The sequence below is a fragment of the Zalophus californianus genome, chromosome 9, assembly GCF_009762305.2.
Source record: "Zalophus californianus isolate mZalCal1 chromosome 9, mZalCal1.pri.v2, whole genome shotgun sequence".
Lineage (NCBI taxonomy): Eukaryota > Metazoa > Chordata > Mammalia > Carnivora > Otariidae > Zalophus > Zalophus californianus.
The window spans coordinates 77,563,081-77,585,593 of NC_045603.1; the positions used below are offsets into that span (position 1 = coordinate 77,563,081).

The 22,513-nt window shown below is 39.6% G+C and overlaps 1 protein-coding gene across 3 annotated transcripts in view; it reads left to right on the plus strand.

Moving 5' to 3' along the window:
* Nucleotides 1–22,513, plus strand: part of TMTC1 (transmembrane O-mannosyltransferase targeting cadherins 1) — a 277,142-nt gene that overhangs the window by 248,138 nt on the left and 6,491 nt on the right. For all 3 annotated transcript variants that reach the window (XM_027594472.2, XM_027594474.2, XM_027594473.2), the window contains 6 exons: nt 9,357–9,459; nt 11,966–12,101; nt 12,665–12,809; nt 14,067–14,204; nt 15,569–15,691; nt 18,447–18,524. In XM_027594472.2, the coding sequence (XP_027450273.1) occupies nt 9,357–9,459; nt 11,966–12,101; nt 12,665–12,809; nt 14,067–14,204; nt 15,569–15,691; nt 18,447–18,524 (723 nt within the window). The remainder of the gene's footprint in view (nt 1–9,356; nt 9,460–11,965; nt 12,102–12,664; nt 12,810–14,066; nt 14,205–15,568; nt 15,692–18,446; nt 18,525–22,513) is intronic.

The following is a 22,513-nucleotide window of genomic DNA, read 5'->3' on the forward strand; positions in this document are numbered from 1 at the left end:
ACGTTATTGTGGAAAAAGAATCCCTTTGTATTTAGGAACTGTTTGTATGTGAAGGCTGAAGGGAAAAGAAAATAGAAAATTAAAAATTCCAGGGCTGAGCACCTAACATTGAGAAGACACATGGCCACAGAATGCCATGGGGAAGCCAAGGAGGAGGGAGATTTTAGGAAGGGAGGAAATGAGTTCGGCTTCCACGTTCCTTTTCAATTACACAAGTAATATGAAAATGTAAATGAAAAATATGGAAAAGTCAGGGAAGATAAAATATACCTTTCATTAATAATATAATATCTGGAAACAACAAATACTATTTTTTAATATCCTGCAAGTCTTTCAATATACTTATTTTGTTTTCATACTTATATTCACATGTAATTTGTATCCTATTCTTTTCACTTGCTATTAAATTATACATATTATACCTGTTTTCATAGACAGCCATCATAAATATCATTTTAATAGCTACTTACTAGTTATCAAAATTATACACTGTAATTTATATAATAATACCCCAACTTTTGGTCATTTGGGTTCATGTGTGCATGCGCGTTTGTGTGTGAGGGGAGCAGCGAACTTTTCCTTTCTTACGGCTTTTTTAAAACAATATTTTGAATCATTTCTTTCTTTTTTTTTTTTTTTAGAATTTATTTATTTATTTGACAGAGAGAGACACAGCCAGAGAGGGAACACAAGCAGGGGGAGTGGGAGAGGGAGAAGCAGGCTTCCCGCTGAGCAGGGAGCCCAATGCAGGACTCGATCCCAGGACCCTGGGATCATGACCTGACGCTTAATGACTGAGCCACCCAGGTGCCCTGTTTTGAATCATTTCTTTCTTTCTTTTTTTTTTTTTAAGATTTTGTTTATTTATTTGGCAGAGAGGTACAGAGAGAGAACAAGTAGGCAGAGAGGCAGGCAGAGGGAGAGGGAGAAGCAGGCTTCCAGCCGAGCAGGGAGCCCGATGCGGGGCTCAATCCCAGGACCCTGGGATTATGACCTGAGCCGAAGGCAGCCGCTTAACCAACTGAGCCACCCAGGCGCCCCTATTTTGAATCATTTCTAATGATAGATTCCTAGAAGTAGAATTCCTGTATCAAAAGAGTATCAGCATATTCCACTGAGATACCTTACTAAATTGCTCTTGAGATATGTTACTAAGTTGCTTTCCCAAAGAGTGGTACCTGTATCCTGCGCTCCCAGCAGTGCACAGCCTTTAAGTATTAAATGTTAGTAGAACATTTAAGTGGAAATAGCACGTGGACAGACGGCAGTGAGGGAGATTAGGGCTGGGAAGATGGATTTAGGACTTCAAATAAATGAAACCACATTATGAGTAAGTAATTTCTCTGAGGGGAAAATGGAGAATAGTGTGTGGAGAGAAAAAACTTGAAGAATTTTTTAACCTTCTCATTTTACAGAGAAAAATGTGGGGTATACTGAATTAGGTGCTGTGCAAGGTCATACCGATAACTAGTGTCAGGACCAGGACTAGAGCCTGGTTTCTTGACTCCTTGGCACTGCTGTTTCACCGTATGACCCTGATGTCCCGTGGTTGGGCTGTGGCAATGGGCCACAGTCAATGAGGTTGGGTGTGGAAGGAGTGGGAAGGAAGAAGAGAAGTGATAGAGGAAACCCAGGAGGGTGACTTGTCATAGAAGTGAGATAAATAAAAGAATCCACAAAAAAATTGATGCCCCTGTCTGTCTACTGCAGCAAAGAAGTCAAGAAAACTGAGAACAGAAAATAAACTCTTAGATTCGAAGTCAAGGTGGTCTCGAGCTTACCGTTCTCTCCTGGTTCTCCATACCACTCAGAACTGGCTGTACTCCAGCTTCACAGATAGGACTGTAAACATTTATAAGCCCACCATTATTTTTAAACAGCCTATTCTCATGAGAGATTATATAGCTTGCATTACACTAGCAGTAAAGGGAAAAAGAATTAAGACTGCTTATGACTCTGACCCATTGTAAATTATTGCTAGCCCCAGGTTGATAGCCTATTGAAAAATTCAATTAGTTAATTTCATAACACTTAAAATACTTTTCTTTAATGTATTTTGAGATAACACCTCACCTGATAGAAGAATGAAAAGAAAATTGGAAAAATAAAAGTTAGGAGAATGGACCAAGAGTGAATGGTCCAGAGTCAGCTTCTCTCCTTTTGCCATCTTTTGGGTCAGTTTAGCCATGTGTACTGTTGCACTGTGGCCAAACCAACTTGAACTAGACCCTACCTTAAGAATTTATTGATTTAATTATTCAGCACATATTTATTGAACATCTAGGTACCAGTAAACATTAGAGATTGTTGAACTAATAAAGTACAGGCCTTATCCTCATGGAACTTCGAGTCTGGAAGGGAAGGCTACCCCTAAGCAAAGAATTACAGCCTCCTCCCCAGTATCTAACACAATTGTGACAAATGTGCAAAGAGAAAGTACCAATGAGAATATTATAGGGACATAGCCTAATGTGGGAAGGGGTACATGGGAAGCAGGGGCAGTAGCCGAAGAGCAACACTTGGTCAGCCACTTGAAGAACTTTTAGACATCAACAAGGTAAAAATGAATAGGAAAAGCTTTCCATGTAGAGGGAATAGACTGAGTGAGGCCTCTGGTGGGGGGGGGGGGGGGCGGAGAAGAGCGGGATCTCTTCCTCTAATAGAAAATCCGTATGCCTGGAAGTGCAGAGAATGAGGCCAAAGGTGTGAGAAGAGTTTAGAGATGGGAGAGGGAGGAACTGCAGTTCTCTGCAAATGTGGCTTTCCCCCCCCTTTTTTTGGTGGTCTCCTGACAGTGTTACACACCTGTGGTTGCTCACTCTCATCATACTTTTAGCTTTTCTTTAATAACAATTCTTGGCATTTCCTCCTTAAAGTGATTATCCTTTGCATGAATTATCACAGGGTAGTGTTGATCACAGTCTGCTGGGTGATTAAAAAAAAAAAAAATTCAAGATTAAGAAATACCTACCATTTCCTTGGTGAGGAGAAATGCCAAGTTAATTGGTTCATTTTAGTTGCATGAGAAAGAGAATTAGACATCAAATGTTGGCAGCTCGTTTCTCCTGAATGTCCCTGCTGAGGACTGATGGGTGGAAGAACTCTTTTGTAGAAAATAAAAGCAAAGGAGAGGGTGAGAAAGCAGGCATCTGTGCTTTGTGTTTTGAGCTGCCATGTCTTAAAGAGTTTCTTAGAGAAATCATTGACATGAGTTTAAACGTCCATTGCTCCTAAACTTCCCAGGTCCGTTGTAGTAAATAAAGACATTGGGCTAATGGGGAAATACCTTATGGCTTTGTGTGCTTATATCATTGGCCAGAATAAAAATACTTCTAGAAAACAATTCAGGTACATGACCATGATGTCAGGGCACTAGGAGAACTTTCCATCCCAACCTCTGTAGGTCCTTCACCACTTTGGAATACCACATCTTATACCTTCTATGCAGTAAGTACCTGTTACAGGCCATTCATTAAGTCAGCTGTCCACAAAGTGTTGACTGGGGACCCCTGAGGTCCAGGAAGGTCAATGCAGTTTTCATAATACTACTAACAAGTAATTTGCCTTTTTTTTACTCTCATTCTCTCATGAGTGTACAGTAGTTTTTTAGAGGCTACATGATGTATTTACAGTTATGAAAAGACCATTAAAATATTCTCCCACTTTCCAGTTAAATGTCTGTGTTTCTTCACATACTTCAACTAAAAACATAAAAATAGATTAGCACAGGGACACCTAGGTGGCTCAGTCAGTTGGGCGTCCAACTCTTGGTTTTAACTCAGGTCCTGGTCTCATGGGTCCTGAGACTGAGCCCTGAGTCAGGCTCCGAGCTCAGCAGGGAGTCCACTTGGGGATTTTCTCCCTCTGCCCCTCTCCCCACTCACTTGGCTTGTGTTCTCCCTCCCTCTGGAATAAATAAATAAATCTTTTAAAAAATAGCACGAAAGTAGATATGAGAATCCATCTGTCTTCTATTATTAATCCAAGCATTAAAGAGCTTTGTAAAAATATGAAATAATGCCAGTATTCTCACTAGTTTTTTTTTTTTTTTTGCTATGGAAAAATATTTTATTTTTTATATAAATGTATTATGTTTGAATTTATAATATTTTAAGTAAACTATAAATATTTTTAAAATTTCTCAGCTTTATGTCTATTGTGGTGAATATTGATAGATATAGCCCACATAAACAAAGCTCTTTGGGGGTCCTCGGTGATTTTTAGAGTACAAAAGGATCTGAAAACCACGAAGTTTGAGGACTGCTGCATTAAGCTTGTGTCCATTTGTCCTCCTGGTTGCCGCAACTTGAACTACAAGAAGTTTTCCAAACATATCAGTTGGCTCAAGAGAGCAAATTACAGTCGAGTTGCTTTTTCCAAAGATCTGCTCTTCACATTTCCTTCCCTGAGGTAAAAAGCATGTCATGTTGGGTAATTACAGCATGTAGAAAGTAGAGATGTTGACTATGTTTTATCTCTCCCCCATGGCCCATTTTATTTCCACCCTCCAGAGAATGCTTGAGCCCTGGAGAGGAAGGAGCCCATGGTTGCAGGCTGCCCATTTTAACCATCGCCCTCAAAAGCGATTTCATGCTGAGACCGTGGCTGTTGGGGTCTCTGGTGTATGGAAGACAGTACTCTTTGTCATAGCCATTTTCTGGTCACCACCATTTTTAATTAAAGTTGTCCTATAAATAGGTTATATTCATTTCCTCTGGATCTCACAAGTCAGTAGGGACTAGGAATGATTAGCTTAGGTCAGGACATCTAGCCAGATGAGATAAATAAAAAAGTGAGTACTTGAAATAGAGCTTCAGGGATTCAGGACTACTGCTTGTTAAGATAAATGCATTTCCCTTCCAGAGAAGGTGGAATTTATTTTAAACAAACACCTAGAAGGTATTTTTCTCCTGTGGTGGTGGATCCGTTTCATTTTTTAATAAGTAGAGAGAGCTAATCATTCCTTGAAATTTACAGTCCAGCGAAAGGAAAAGACAGATATAGAAGACATTTTTCATAGAGCCCGAGTCTTGAGAGTGCCCTTGTTTACCAAGGACACACGGATACCATCACTTGTTCTTGACACGCATGGTCTTTGAAATCCCATTACTTCTTTGGACTTTGAAAATTGCATTTCTAGGGGAAACCCAGCTCATAAGCCCCCAGTAAGAGAAGTTTTAGATGAAAAAGGTGATCTCTTCGGCTCTTTGAGAGCAACAAGAAGGTGGGAGGGAAAGTAAAATTAAATCAAGTGAAGGAGGAATTGCCCTTGAAAACCCATGTTGACGGTTTTATTTGACTTCAGCAAGTTAGAAAGTGAAGACATCGGTTTCATTCTTTTCAGGAAAAACACCTTTCAGTTCTCCCACAGTTTAGTTACAAAGTGATGTTTCTAAGATCTAAAGTTGCCACGGATTTTTTTCAAGCACATCTTTATGTTCTGCAGCTGCTGGAGTTAATGGCAGCCAGCATTCTTGGGCATTTGGATCATGACAGGTGTAGAGACTTCATCTCACCCCAGGTCTGGGCATCACTCCTGGCTGCCCCAAGTGCCTTGTGCTTCTCCCCTCATGACGCTGTCACAGTACATTGTGATGTCGTCTTCCTGTCTGGATCCCACTCGACTGTGTCATGGCAGGATTGTGTCTGTCTTGTTCACTCTTCCGTCTCCCCCGTAGACTTGGCAAGTGTGTGGTGCTCACGAAATATTTGTGGAGGGGACAGATGGATATCCAAAAGTATAATTGTTTCTTTTGATGCCAGAGACACCATTATTTCCAGAAATCCTGCTTTTATTCAGGGCTTATTCAGTTCCCTGTCTGTCCACTAAAAATCTAAATTCTGTTCTCTGTCCCCATGTAGCTATGAGATGTGGGGCAAGTCTCTTAGCAACTTTGTGCCCAAGTTTCTTCGTTAGTTAAAAATGGTGGCAAATTAGTGTCTATTTATATTTAAGTTATTTATATATTTTTATTTACTTATAAATATAAATTAATATTCTTTCCAGCTCTAATATTCCTTTATTTCCTCTGCTGAAAATCTCATCCATTGTATTTTTTTTTTTTAAGATTTTATTTATTTATTTGACAGAGAGAGACAGTGAGAGCAGGAACACAAGCAGGGGGAGCAGGAGAGGGAGAAGCAGGCCTCCCGCCGAGCAGGGAGCCCGATGCGGGGCTCGATCCCAGGACCCTGGGACCATGACCCGAGCCGAAGGCAGACACCTAACGACTGAGCCACCCAGGCGCCCATCCATTGTATTTTTAATAATTGGGTGGGTTTTTTAAGTTTTGATCTTACCATGACTATGTTAGTACGTTTTAAAATTACCATGTGGCTTAGAAAATTTGATCCTTTTAAGACAAAGGTGGCATTGGAGTCAAACAGTAACACGAGTTGAATGGTAACACAGGAAACTTGAGATTTTTAGGAGCTGATCACCCAGGTTTGGATTAGCCAGGGTACTCTTTTTCTGGTTGCCTCTAGGATATTAGGTGTTTATTGACCTCTGTTTCAGAAGATGGTTAAGAAAAGTTAAAAGGAAAAACACCTGGGTTAGTTAATTATTTCTCATTTAAAGCTAAGTGAAGGTGTGCCTGGGTGCTCAGTGGTTAAGCGTGTGCCTTCGGCTCGTGTCATGATCTCAGGGTCCTGGGATTGGGCCCCGCATCAGGCTCCCTGCTCGGCAGGAAGCCTGCTTCTCCCTCTCCCACTCCCCCTGCTTGTGTTCCCTCTCTCTCTGTCAAATAAATAAATAAAATCTTTAAAAAAATAAATAATGCTAAGTAAAGAGCTTTTGTAAGAAAGGAACTTGAGACTCTTGGCCACTTGGACAGGGCCACGACACCTGATATGGTCACAGGAACAACTCTAGGACATCTGAGCTCAAGAGCAGCTGTACTTAACTTTTTTTTTTTTGTACTTAACTTTTTTAAAACACTGCTTTTGGGCGCCTAGGTGGCTCAGTCGGTTAAGCAACTGCCTTCGGCTCAGGTCATGATCCCGGAGCCCCAGGATTGAGTCCCACATCGGGCTCCCTGCTCAACGGGGAGTTTGCTTCTCCCTCTGACTCTACCCCCTCTTGTGCTCTCTCTCTCTCTCTCTCTCTCTCTCAAATAAATAAATAAAATCTTAAAAAAAAAATAAAACAGTGCTCTCGTTGGATTACATATATTTGTTAGTTCACTCGTCTTTGAGCTCCTGAAATAGAGGTATTTTGTTTTCTTCATCTCCATGTTTTTGGTATCTATCTCCCAGTGATAGAGGTAGTAATGCTAGCACTAACTAGTGATCATATGAGACTATGGCTAACGTGACAAAGTGCTATGTGCAAAGCCTTGTTCTACATGCTTCACGTATTTTGATCATTTAATACAACAACCCTATGAGATAGGTACTACTGTTATCCTATTTTACAATGGGCATGTAGAGAAGTAAGGTCACATAGATAGTAAATGGTAGGACTGGGATTCCAATCCATATAGTCACACACTGGCAGCCCAGTGCTTAATCACTATGCTATACTTTTTATAAGCATCGCAATAAACATGTCCTGAGTGAATGAATAAATGAGTAAGTAGGCAATGGTATTTGGTAGCTATTAATATGAGTGGAGTCTTACAAATTTGTGTTCTGCCTATTTCTAAACACAGACAAATTTGTCGGTCCTTCAGTGGATGATATTTTCATAAAGTTTTTCTTCTCTTTAATAGATTGAAAGACGATTTTGAGATTTTCATTCATCTTTAATTTTTCTAAGTTAGACAATTTGTTGTTTGGCGATCAAAAATACATATACTTTTTTTAAAAATACATATGCTTTTTAGAAACATGAATCTCCATTTTTGCTGGACTATGGATTTGTAATTCAAATAAGTGAAATTTGCCAAATTCAAACCATACCTTGTTTCCTAAATGGTACTTAAATGTGTGGATTCAAAGAGATGGCTGTAGGCGTGCCTGGGAGGCTCAGTCGGTTAAGTGTCCAACTCTTGGTTTCAGCTCAGGGCATGATCTCAGGGTTGTAGGATCGAGCCCTGCATCAGGCTCTGCACTCAGTGCGGAGTCTGCTTGAAAATTTTCTCCCTCTGCCCCTCCCCCACTCACGCTTGCATGCGTGTGCACTTTCTCGCTTTCTCTCAAATAAATAAACAAATCTTCATAGAGAGGGCAGTGGTCATTCCACTTTGCCTTTCTGGTGTCTTTACCTTTCTAGGTCAAATCAAATGAAGCTTCCTTTGCTTATTGCACAACACTCAGTGCATTTTTATTCATAAGCCAAAGGTGTCACATCTGACAAAATCGATGCTGTACATTCCCTTTGTGTGTGTCTGGTTGAATGCTTAGTAGTAGTAAATGCAATAAAATTATGGAAAATGCCCGCGCTCAGAGCATATTAAAGGAAAAGTTGCTATGTGCTTTATGCCCAATCATTTCCTTTTACCTGACCTTCCCAGCAGTACCAGGAAACTATGAAATTGTTTACTTGTGAGTAATTGTTAGAACCTGGGTAGCTTTGATTCATTGAGTAGGTTTTACCTTCTATATTGTGAAAGAAAGTGTAACCTTATGAGAAATGTACCTAAAAGCTAGTTCAGAATTACTAGTGTGCTAAAGCCAATGTTTAGAAGAAGAGCAGGACAATTAGGAAATGACCTTTTGAAGATGTGGCAGTTGATCTGGGTCTTGCCACAATAGTAGGAGTTGGAGGTCCGCCTTTGGAGAGACATATATTCCTGTTGGAGGGTATGGCTCTGAGATGGAAAACACAGGTCGAATAAAAGAAGGAGCAAACAGTTGGGTGGTATTTGTATCTGGAAGTATTATTTGTCAAGGCCAATCCCTCCTGTAATCGGCATCGGTCTCCTTCTCCTTTCCTAAAAAACCTCCCCAAATAAACCATGCAGTGTGTGTAAAGAGAGTGTTAGCTATGCCAAGTGCAGCTGTAACACAGATGTCCCAGGCCTCCCTGGCTCCCAGTCCGATTGTCACCTCTGAAGATACTCCTCTATGGATGTGTCTTATCACTCATTTTCACACAGAGAGTTACTGGGGTGGAGGGCATCCCATTCAAACAACCATTTGAGGCTTTTTCCAATTGTAGGGCAAATCCTTCCAGATGTCCCTTCTAAGTAAACATCTGCTTATTTGCCCTAGAGGAACTAAATATGAGTGGATATGAACTGTAGGAATTTGTGCCATTAGCACTGACTTTAATTCAAAGTATGTAGTGTTTGATCTCGGTGCCTATTGCATGGTAGATGCTCAGGAAATTGGTTTTTACTTTTCCTATTCTATTGTTCAGTTTATTGTTGTTTTTAACTTTCTCATTTATTTTCCTTTGTTCTCTTTTAAAGGAGAGATTTAAGGAGGCTGAGGAGATATACCAGGCTGGAATAAAGAACTGTCCAGACAGCTCAGACTTACACAACAACTATGGGGTTTTCTTAGTTGATACTGGTGAGTGAAATTGAAGAGAACCTGTTCTGTTGAGATAATTCTATCCACCAAGTAAAATGGCAGCCACCCAAATGATGTCTCAGAAAGTAACATTCACCGGGCTTGGCAGGAAACACACCATTGACCATCCTGTTGTATGGTGGGGCTGTCATTTCTCTAAGTCTTCAAGCTCAGCTCAGTAAAATCCATCCAGTTCGTATAGCGCTCAGGAAAACTCTCCAGATATCAGGATACTTGCTGGTTTAACAAGTAGTAGGCCTTTGAGTATCATTTAGACAAGTCCATAAATCTATGATGATGAAACGGTCCTCGGCCATGATGCCGGGCTTGCCTCTGAATCTAGTTACCAGCAGATGGAAAATATTTCTTTATGTCTGATTAAAAAAAAGCCTCCAGAATTGTGCCATCATTCTTTACTTGATGTACATTACAGACACTATATTATTAAAATTGATAGAGTACTCTTATATGACAGGTGCTAAATAAAATATACTTACTCCATCTTATTTAATACAAAACTTTACTGGGCAGGGATTCTTTTTTCTTTATGATTTGTGTCCCATCTACTGTTGGCATTCTATGAATACTTATAAAGAATCAAAAGGTAGTTGAATTTAATGCAAAAGCACCATTCTGTTCTTGTTGACTTTTAGACTATATGCCTTGTGATACAATTCTGTTTTAATTATTTTGTCAATATGAATGCTCAAAGGGGTTTTTATTTTCTAGCATATCTGAAACTTTTACATTCCGAAACTCCTAAGAAATGCCCCTTATTTTTGCATGTAAAATTGTTTTGTAGTGCCACCTACTGGTTTATTAGCAACACACTAATACATGAGGTGCCATAAAAGATCTAAAAACTGGAAGAGACCCCCTGTTGGTCTAGTCTTCCCTCTTCCTTCTACTTCAACAACAAACAATGCTACTCCCCTAAAAATCTCACTGGCCACCCTGTATATCTTCCCACCACTCCCTTTGTATTCATGTATTAAAATACATGAATAGGAAATTCTCCCTATTACCAGTGACCTGTACATAGATCTATACAGACATAAAATCTATTTTGGTGCAGACATGCATTCAAAGAAGGTGCACTTGAGGAGGTGTCTGCAGGTCATAAACATTCCATTTCATCTAGAACTTCAGACCGTTCTACAGTTCAGTCACTTAGATGTAATTTCACCAGGAAGCTTCTTTGGGGATCTCATCAGAGGCTTGATTCTAGTTCTGGTCTTCGTCCTCAGTTGCCCTGGGATTTTTGTCAGGTCTCTTAAGTGCACTTTGCACTTTAGTGTCTATAGCTCTAAAGTAATACTTTTATTTATTTTTTAATAGCTCTTAAATCCCAAGACACAGCTAAAGGGTATCAAAGGGCAGCTAAATAGGGGCACCTGGGTGGCCCAGGCAGTTAAGAAGCCAACTCTTGATTTCGGCTCAGGTCATGATCTCAGGGTCTTGAGATTGAGCCCCACATTGGGCTCCATGCTCAGTGCAGAGTCTGCTTCTTCCTCTCCCTCTGCTCTTCCCCTCTTCCCACAAGCTCTCTCTCTCTCTCTCTCTCTCTCTCTCTCTCTCTCTCTCGCTCTCATAAATAAATAAATAAATAAATAAATAAATAAATAAATAAATAAAATCTTTTTAAAAAGGCAGCTAAATAGTATTAAAAATATCTGTAAAGATCATTTAATTAAAATATGCAAGGTGGCATTATTATTATTTTTTTAAAGTTCCATTACATAGGGCACCTGGGTGGCTCAGTTGGTTAAGCGACTGCCTTCAGCTCAGGTCATGATCCTGGAGTCCCGGGATCGAGTTCCGCATCGGGCTCCCTGCTCAGCAGGGAGTCTGCTTCTCCCTCTGACCCTCCCCCCTCTCATGTGCTCTCTCTTTCTCTCTCATTCTCTCTCTCAAATAAATAAATAAAATCTTAGGAAAAAAAGAAGTACATAAAGTTCCATTACATAAATACTATTTAACAAAAATTTTAAAAAAAGATTTTCAATATCTAGCTGATACATGCTTCTTTAAAGCAGTGCCTCAGTTATACTATGTTGCAGTAGAGTAATTGAGAGCAACCCTTAGAAATTGTTTCGGGACAGTTTTCTTTCTATAATAGCCTATTCTATATTTTCGTATAATGAAAAGTAACAGTATCTTGTATAAATAACAATCACTGATGATCTCAAAACATAATATTAGCTAGGGCAATTGCCAGAAAACACTTTGGCTAAAATGCTATACATAATAAAAGAAACAGATTTTAGTTTTTATTGCTTTTTTATTATTAATTTCCTTGGAAGTGGGACCGAATAGTAAAATGGTCCAAAGTTATGCAGTGGCAAGGAGATGAAGCCAAAATGCAAGCTCATTTACAAATTGAATAATTGATTGTATGATTCAGCGATATGAAGAAGAATGATATACATCAGAAGAGAAATTGAAGAGCCTCGTATATTGTATAATTAAAGCATGCTCTGCTCTCACCAACCATCCCTGGTTACAGGCTCTCCAGAGAAGGCAGTGGCCCATTACCAACAGGCCATCACACTCAGCCCAAGTCATCACGTGGCCATGGTGAATCTGGGGAGGCTCTACAGGTCCTTGGGAGACAACAGTGTGGCTGAAGAATGGTACAAACGGTAAAGCTCCTTTTCTCCACTTTGTAAGTTGCCCAAAGACCTTAATAGTCGCCCTTCCAATTTTTATGTAATCAGAACAGACATGCTCTTAGAATATTAACCAGTTTTGCCAATTCAGGTAATACAGATTCTCCCCTCCAAAGAATAATACCAGACACTAAATGGTATCCTCAGAAATGGCTTAAAAAAGGCCTGCTGGTTAGAACATGGTGCTAAGCCAAGGTTGGAATTGTTTTCTGAGGCTGTGGACTGCAGCCCAAACCGCAAATAGCAGTTTTGGGAGAATGGATACGGGGGCCAGACTGCAGCACGCATGGGAACCAGCCTGTCACCATCAGTGGGAAAGATCCTTGGAGCTCAGTTTCCATATTGATAGGTCACTGGAGACATTCTTGTAGTCAGAGGGTGGCATCGGGATCTTTTTAAAAACGTTCTTCTTGATTATAAAAACAGAGACCGTGTTGGAGCAGAGTCTCAAACCACGGACTGTCCTCTCTAAACCTGCGTTTCAAGCTTTCGAAATGTACCTATGAGAATTTCAGTTCACCTTTCTCAAAACTCAGGGCCCTGCAGGTGGCACGCAAAGCTGAGCTGTTATCACCTCTGGGAGCACTGTATTATAACACGGGCCGCTATGACGAGGCCCTGCAGGTTTACCGGGAAGCTGCGGCACTTCAGCCTTCTCAAAGGGAGCTCCGCCTGGCCCTGGTGAGTGCGTTGGCTAAGGAAAATGAGGCAGGACACGCAGTGTGCAGTGCAGGGAGCTGGGTCAGAAGCCTCAGAATTGCAGCTAGAGCACTACGATAGATCCATTTTCTGAATACCCATATAACCAGTGTGGGAGCCATTCACCAAAGACATAGACACCAAAAAACTTTTAAGTTTGTGGTTTGGGAAATCATTTCAAACTTACAAAAATTTGCGGGAATACTAAATAGCTCCCATATCCCCTTTCACCCAGATCCATCCATTTTTAGCACTTTGATGAATTTGTTTATCATGTACGTATGTGTGTACGCATCCACATATGTACATATGTGCATATTTATGTATGTGTGCAAATGCATATTATTAATACATTTATTTTTTCATAAGCCATGTAAAAGTTATAGATCTCATGCCCTTTATTTCATTTTTTTAAAAGATTTTATTTATTTATTTGACAGAGAGAGAGAGCACAAGCAGGGGGAGAAGCACCTTCCCACTGAGCAGGGAGCCCAATACGAGGCTCGATCCCAGGACCCCGGGATTATGACCTGAGTGAAAGGCAGACGCTTAACCAACTGAGTCACCCAGGCACCTCGCCCTTTATTTCTAAATACTTCAGCATACAAGGACGTTCTCTAACATAACTATAGTATGGTTCTCAAATTTAAGAAATTAATAATCAGCAATATTTTTAATTTCAATTTTTGGAAATTTGCATTTTTGCTACTCTTCTTTAGATCTGCAATAAATCAAATTTGTTATCTTGTTATAAACACAGCGTCCTGTTGAAACCATAAGAAATCATTTCTTTCCCACCCACAGCCAGTGATGCTTATTAAGGAGGGCACGTATTGCATGGAGCACTGGGTGTTATGTGCAAACAATGAATCATGGAACATTACATCAAAAACTAATGATGTGCTGTGTGGTGACTAACATAACATAATAAAGTAAAATTTAAAAAAAATCATTTCTTTTTGAAATATTTAGTCAACTTTTTAAAAAAGTCACAAGTCATTTCATTGATATCTTTGGTGTCCCTGGAATTCACACACAATGCATGCACATACCTAAAGAAATAAACAGAAACAAACAACAAAAATTTAAACCTGTAAACTCTGGGAATTCTCCCTCTGAGTTGCAAATAGACGCTAAGCATTTTTTTCTGGAGTGTTTCTGGAAAGCCTCTATTCAGAGATGCTTCATATGATGAGGTGATAACAGTGTCTCCTAAGCCAATTCAGTGTGGTTTTGCAGGCTCAGGTTTTGGCCGTGATGGGTCAGACAAAAGAAGCTGAGAAGATGACCAACCACATCGTGTCAGAAGAGACCGGATGCCTTGAATGCTACCGCCTGTTGTCAGCAATCTACAGCAAGCAGGAGCACCATGACAAGGTAGAGAGCACGCTGGAGTTGTTTGGATTCACAGGTGGAAAACGGGGTGCGCCTGATTGATTCTCCAGTGTGTGCATTTATGAGGCTGAGCAAGCTTGAATATCATCCATTGGCATAGCCTGTCTTACAGATGCTTTTCACAGATATCTCCTTAACTCTGATATGTCCCCTTGAAATAATACTTTCTTGGCTCATCCTTTGTCTGAAGATTTTATGTGACAGTATCTCAATTTGTTTTCACCTAACTAGATAAAGACTAACATTTGTATGCTTCACCATTTTCCATGTTCCTTCAAATACATTATTTATAGAATCCTTATAACAGTCTTTTTCAGGTCAGTGATCCTGTTTTGCAACTATTATTGTTTATGTCCATTTGAAAAGTCATATAACCAGTAAATCTATGAACTGACTCAACAAAATACTTATTGAATGCCTGCTATATGCCAGGCACTGTGGTAGGTACCAGGAATAAAGTGGTATTAGAAAAACAAAAAAATTACCTTTGTCCTCAAGGAGTTTATAGAAGAAGAGGAAACCAAGATTAAATAAGCAATCACGAAACAACTGTAGAATTAATAGCTGTGCTCAGTGATGTCATTAAGAGTGACATGGTCCTAACAAGCATATGATCAAGGACCTGAGTGATCTGGGAGGTTAGATTCCTTGCGGAGTGATATGAAGGTGAATGCTGAATGATAAATAGGAGTGATTAGATGAAGGGGGGCAGTGAAAAGCATTCCAGGCAGGATAAAGTACATGCAAAGGCCCCGTGGCAGCAGCAAGTAGCAAGTCTGAGGGATGGGCATGACGGGAGCATGGCACTGTGTAAGGTAATGGCCACAGAGGTTGCAGGAGACAACATGCCACAGGGCTTGGGACCAGGGCAAAGGTTTTGTTTGTCATCCTTGGGGGACCTTTGGGGTTTTAAGGAGAAGAGCAACATGGTGAGATTTGTGCTGTGAAGGGATCTCTGGCTGCAGGGGTTGGGGCAGTGGGTGCTGGGGGCAGAGTGGGCACCAGGGACCTAAGGGGAGGCTGTGTTTGGAGTGGTCCAGATGGACACAGGCAGGGCAAAACACCTGACCCCAGATCTTGTTTTCTTTCATCTTTATCACTGACCTCCCTGTGGACTGGTCAGGGACATGTCATTGTCACAATATAAATGGAAACCCTGGAGTATAGGAAAATTATTTTGTGAGGGCCACATTATTTCCCAATGAGAACATCAGAGAGAATGGAGAATGTGTTTTGATTTTCATTTCCACACCAGCTAATACATAAGGACAAAAGGTATAAATTTTATCATTTAGTGTTAGTTTTTCTTCGTCTCATCTACATTTGGTCTTTCAAACCTGTTGCAGGCACTCGATGCTATAGACAAGGCTCTCCAGCTGAAACCAAAGGACCCAAAAGTCATATCTGAACTTTTTTTCACAAAAGGAAACCAACTAAGAGAGCAGAATCTTCTGGATAAAGCTTTTGAGGTATAAACACTTAATTATGTTATTAAATGAAGGGACTAAAATTAAGTACTCTCAATCTTTACTGAAGCATATACAGTAAAATTTAAGATCACTGGCATATTTGTGGAGTGAACTTTCCGATTAAGGGCCATGATGTTATACATTTAGTTTTTATAATTGACTATTTTTTAACTATTCGGAGTTCTGCAGTACCTCTGCATTATTTTCTGAATTATTACCTTTACCTTGATGTTTGAAGCAATTCCACATTATTCCCTCAAACTAGTTTCTATTCTCTGCCTCCCTCACTCTTTCTGTTGGCCGGCAGTAACCCTCTAGTCCATCTGGACTAGTGTCCGAATAGCTTTGGCATTTCCACACCTCCTTATAACACCCTTCCACCCACCCCCCCAATTCTTCAGAGATTCCCTCTCGTCTATGAACACATAGCCCTTGTTCTCCTCCCTCTGGAAGCCCATCTGGACCATGCTTTCTCCTAGTGCCCTTGTTTCCTGTGGACTTTGACAACATTTACTGTCTCTACAAGTCATTTGAAAGTATCGTATATCGCATTGTATTGTAAGGCCTCTTTTGCCTCTCCTCCTCCCCCTCCTCCCACCCCCACTCCTTCGTGCCCAGCGCCTGCTCCCCAGTTAGATTGGACTTCTCCTTGTAAAAAGAGACGGCTTCCTTCCATTTTCTAAAACATAATGCCTTGCATCTTAGAGGCATTCAATATCTAGAGCTCTCAAGTAAAATTTATACACAGTTTGAAATCAAAAAGATATTCCAAGCAAATAGAAATGTTCTAGAAATACCACTGTGGTAAAGCCATAAGGTGGAGTTAATGAAATCATAAAATTACACTAAATATAACATGAGGAGAGTAAAATTTTAAATGATATTATTGTTTTTGAAAACAGTGAGTGACTTTTAAAATATTCAAAAACATAGGTAAAGATATTTGAGAAAACTAACTTGAACATGAACTCTTAAAATAAACAGTGGCATATTTGAAGCAGAAATTTTGTATTTTTCTCTGCCCTGTGAACATTTTTTTAAAAGACTTATGTATTTTAGAGAGAGAGGGGGCTCAAGCAGGCTGAGGGGCAGAGAGAGAGGGAGAAGTGGACTCCCGCTGAGCGCGGAGGCTCCATCTCAAGACCCTGAGATCATGACCTGAGCTGAAATCAGGAGTCAAAGGACACCTAACCGACGGAGGTCCCCAGGCCCCCTTGCACTGTGAACATTTTTTAATACCTAACGTGACAATTTAATGAATGTATAATTTAATTTTGAACTTATTTGGTATCTATATCTGTATCTTATACGTTGTATTGAAAACAAAAGTATTTTCTAGTTGCTTTAACTATAGATCAAATAATCATTTTAAAGTGACGTTTGGGGCGCCTGGGTGGTTCAGTCCGTTAAGTGTCTGACTCTTGATCTCAGCTCAGGTCTTGATCTCAGGGTCGTGAGTTCAAGCCCCACATTGGGCTCCACACTGGGTGTAGAGTCTATTAAAATCAATCAACCAATCAATTAATAAAGTGGCTAGATCTATGATGGATAGAAGTAGGGCTGTGAGCTAATAATAGCAGCTACAATGTGTTAGCATTTTTATTTATGATTTACACATATTAAGTAATTTAATCTTCTCAGTAATCATATAAGAAAGCTATGATCATTGTCTTCATTTTACAGTTGAATAAGCTGAGACTCAGAGGTTATGTAACTTGCTCAAGGTCACAGAGGGTAAGAGATGGAGCTGGGATTTGAATCCAAGTTCTTAATTTCTACCCTACACTCTCATCTCTGTTGATATAAATTAACCCAAGAGACACATTCTTCAGGTTTATTTTAGCAGCTCTTTAAAAGTATAGTTTCTTATTGTTTGCTTGTTTCTCTTAAACAGAAGTGGAGGAGGGATGGACCAGATTCTATTTACTTTATGAATCTGTTCATCAATGCAAATAGCAAAGAGCATTAAATGACGCACAAATACTTAGCTTTGTGATTGAAAGCAACATTCTTAGCCATTGGCTTTGTTTAAGGTGACCACTCGTAAATTAAGACCCAATGGTGAGCATGCCAGTGGTGGGGGGGATATAAAACAACATGCAAAATATTACAAATATGCCTCACAGATGTTACATTTAATGGGATACACATTTCCAGACCAAAAGAGGTATTTGAGAGTAAGTAACTCTCTTCAGACATTTGAAGACCTTGTGGCAGAAGATAAAGGAAGACTTTTTAATGATTGAAACTAAACCTAAGAAAATGGATGTCCTCAAGGAAGGAATGAGCATCCTGTCCCTGCAAGGATTTCAGCATAAGCCGAATAACCAGGCCAATGATATTGTGAAAGGGGATATTACACTAGGACTGAGCTGTATAGGAAAAGACTCTAAGATTCCATGATTACCAAAAAAAAAAATACTCTTACAAACTCCATTTATAGCAAAAAAGGCCAAAGGAGTTTTCTTGCAGGTCAAGGCCAGTGAGAAATGATACACTATAATAAAATCACCTGGATTCCCTGTGGGCATCCTCAGTCTCTGTGAGCTAATTACACATTTCAGTTTCCTCCACTTCGAATCATCAGTTCTCAAAAATAATTGAAATAAATGGGAACACCTGTGAGCTGGTAGTGTCGGGTTTCATTGTGTTAACCATTTATATTCTCACGTATGAAGAAAGTGGTTTCCACAATCCTGTAGCATTAAACGTGGGTTCTCCTTTCTCAACCTGAAGATGTTTCTTGTGTCTTTAGAGCTATAAAGCCGCCGTGGAGTTAAATCCAGATCAAGCACAGGCCTGGATGAACATGGGTGGAATCCAACACATCAAGGTAGGAGAATAATTCACTTCCATGAAGATTTTGCATTTTCTCTTTCTGTCTTCTCTCAAAAGATTGAAAACATATTGTTAATTCCCTCTTTGAATTATTTAAATACCCAAAGCCATAGGTGTTTAAAAGTGAAATTAGCACAGTTTATATTCACTTTGTATTATCTAGATATTGGATATCATGAAGTCATTTGAAAACCACATCTATACAAATTAAATTCCATGATTTTATTAAACATAAAGAAAACCATATGTACTTAAGAGAAGAATCATCATACAGCAAATAAAATCTGCTTATGTGAACTAAGCCTTGTTGGGGCTTCCTGTAGCTCATTGTCCTACAGCTTAACTCATGGTCAAGACTACAGTGTTACTTTAAATATTACTTTATTATTTCTTGTATCTAATGTATCTTTTACTCCCTGATCATTTATTGAAACACAAGGTTGTTTGTGGGTTTATTTTTTGTTTTTCCAAAAGAAAAAGCTACCTTTGAGCAAATTATTAAAAATGACCGTTGGGAAGGCTGCTGTCTATAAGTAATGAACTCAAAGACTATCATTCATTCATCTATCATTCATTCATTCATCCATCCATTTTACAAACATTCATACAGAGCATGTTAAGTGCCAGGTACTCCTTCTTCAGGCACTGTGAATAGAACACTAAACAAGTAAGACAGAACTTCCTGTCTTCATGGAGATAACATTTAGTAAGGGAGATCGGCAATAAATAAATAAACACATACATGCATACATGTATACATAAAATATATCATGGTGCTATGGAGAAAAAAGAGAGAGAAAGAAGATAGGAAGTGCCATGGGGTAAGGACTGAAATTTAAAATTAAGATAGTTAAGAAAGGCCTCACTTTAAAAAAGTGATTTTGAGTAGAGACCTGAAGGGAACAAGCCATGTGGCAAAATAGGGAAAGAGCATGTGCAAAGGTCCCTCAGAGAGGGAGCAAGTGAGATGAAATGGTAGAAGCTGGGATTAAAGAAGTCACGGGGTCAGATCATGCAGAGCCTTGAAGGAGAGTGTAGGGTCTTTGGCTTTTATGCAATGCCAAATGAGTTGGGGTCCTTGGAGGACTTTGAGCAGAGATATGCCATGGTCTGACATGTCTTTAAAGGATCACTCTTATTATGCTAACCTATTTTCTATCAGTCTTTTTATTGCCAAAACAGTAATATAGTGATTAGCATTTAAACAAAAGCCTAATAGGGTTTACTATTAAGTGGAAACTGGTCACTCTCAGAAACACAACAAAACAAAAGGTGACTTGTGATTATATAGCCAGAAGGGGATAATGGGTGAGTTATTATGTGACTGACAGCCTTGATCTAATAGAAGAACAAACATGACATTTATCAGAGCAGAATAACCTGAGCTCTGACCTTAATGATCTTCTAGGGTGTCCAGCAATATGAACTTACTTTTAAAATAGTAACATAATTTTGAATATTTAAATAGTATGTTAAATAGTTATGTTTTATAAAATAATATGCTCAATATGTTTTTAGATGACGTGTGCCTGCCATTTAAAGCAATGGGTTCGGTTGTTAATTTAAAAAGTACAGTAAATAGGGGTCCCTGGGTGGTGAAGTTGGTTAAGCGGCTGACTCTTGGTTTCATCTCAGGTCATGATCTCAGGGTTGTGAGATCGAGCCCTGTGTTGGGCTCAGCACTCAGTGCAGAGTCTGCTTGGGATTCTTTCTCCTTCTCCCTCTGCCCCTCCTGCTCATGTTCTCCCTCTCTCAAATCTAAAAAAAAAAAAAAAAAAGTACAATAAGTACACTCAACACTTTTCCAAAAACTCTTGAAATACAAGGAAAATAGTACATTTATTGAACTCTCAGATTAACAAGTGAATCCATTGTTTTAAATTTAGAGGTACTTCCCCTGAAAAGGTGTTTGGAGATTGAAGAAGGATCTACTGAGTGTATTCTTTTAAAATGTAATGAACACACTGATTAAAAATTAGTTTGTGCAGTTTTTCATCTTTGCAAACATCATGTATTAGGCTGAAGAGTTGAACAGTGAAATTGCCATGTTTGTAGTTGAAAAATCATCTAATATCAGTAAATTCATATGATACAATCCAATATAAATATATAGACCGGGCACCTGGCTTGGATGTGGTCATTTAAATGGCACCATTAGGATGCAAGATTATTACTGTGAGGTCCTAAAGAGCAGTCATTAACTTTCTGTCTTCGCATTGCCAGGTAGTGTGTGCACCAGGCAGTATTAGCCCTTTCCAGGCTTTACTCCTTCCCCGAGCCCGGGTGAAGCTTAGGATACTGAGGGCTGTGGTACGGTTGCAAGTTGGAATAAGGCTTTGCCAGGACATGGCATGAAGAGATGAGAACAGAGTTGTCTCTTGCTTGTACTGTTTGGTAATAAAAGATAATTATTATGAAGCTTCATAAAGGCTAAAATGGATGGACCAAAAAAGCCAACATACATTCTTTATAATCAAAGAGTTTTATCAACTGGGCCACACCACAAAGTCCTATTTTCAGTACTGCCCTACGTGCATTTTCCAGAATGGTGTCATGCAGTGGAACTGTCTGTGGTAGCAGAAGTAGTCCTGTGTCTGTACCGTCCAAGGCAATAGCCACTAGCCCATGTGGCTGTTGAGCCCTTGAACCATGGTTGGTACAACTGAGCAACTGAATTCTTAATTTATCGTAATTGATTTCAATTTAAATGGAATTAGTGGCTATCATAGTAGATAGCACATTTATGGAAATTAAAATATCAGATTCCCCTATCTTAGCATCTCAGAACTGGGGACATTGAATCAAGGGCTATAACTTAAAAAAAAAAAATAAGGCTTTCAGTTTAATCAAGTAAAGAGCAATTTGAGGGAGAGAAAATAACTGTAGCTGTGGATTTTATATGAAAGGACAAAGAAAGCTGGTAATCAAAGAAGGAAATGCCAAGGCACCAGGCTGAGGACTAAATTCAGAAAAAACTCTTAGCAGAACAATTTCAAAATCGGCTGTAATACAAACATATTTGTAGAGCACTCTAAGGGTCACAAATGTTCACTTGTCTGCACGTGTGTGCAGACATTTGGAAGGTAAATGCTGGAGTTGAAAAAAAAATAATAACGAATGAAGCAAATCCAGGTTCTCACTTGTTCAGAATTTTATTTAGCCTCTTATGAGAATCAGGGTTCATAATCATAAATGTTTTCATTTGTGCATGTGCCAGAGCCTGGATCCTGATGTCATTTCCCCCTCCTCTTTTTTTTTTTTCAAGATTTTATTTATTTATTTGAGAGAGAGAATGAGAGAGAGAGAGCACATAAGAGGGGGGAGGGTCAGAGGGAGAGGCAGGCTCCCTGCTGAGCAGGGAGCCCGATGCGGGACTCGATCCTGGGAGTCCAGGATCATGACCTGAGCCAAAGGCAGTCGCTTAACCAACTGAGCCACCCAGGCGCCCCCCCTCCCTTTTACCAATATGACAAGTAAGTATAGTAATAAATGGACAGTGTTTACTCAAGTCTGGATGATCATTTAATAATGACAACAATGGGAGTATCAGATTGAGGGCTCACTATGCATCAGGCAGTGTCTGAGCTCCTAATGTGCATTAACTCATTTAGAGGATAGTTAAGCGTTTAGTGAGTATCAGTTGCTAGTTGCTACATAGAACTCTCACTTAGAGATGCTATTTTAAATTGTGATGGGAATTCAGAGAGTAACTGGTTTTTGTCCACATGGAGCTGTACTTGAGAATAAAATAAAGCAAATTGAAATTTGGGGGAATGGAGAGAACTCCAACACTCAGAGTTCTGAGACGTGGCAGGACACAGATCTGAAAGAGGGTGGGCCAAATAAGGAAGGTAAAATTTAGTAGCAGAAAAGGGCCTGGAAAACAGTAATTGTGACTAATTTGCTTGGAACCGTCTGGGACAGGCACACATGGTTTCCAGTTAGAAAGCCATTGAACAAAGCAGATGGGGGCCAACAGAGGGT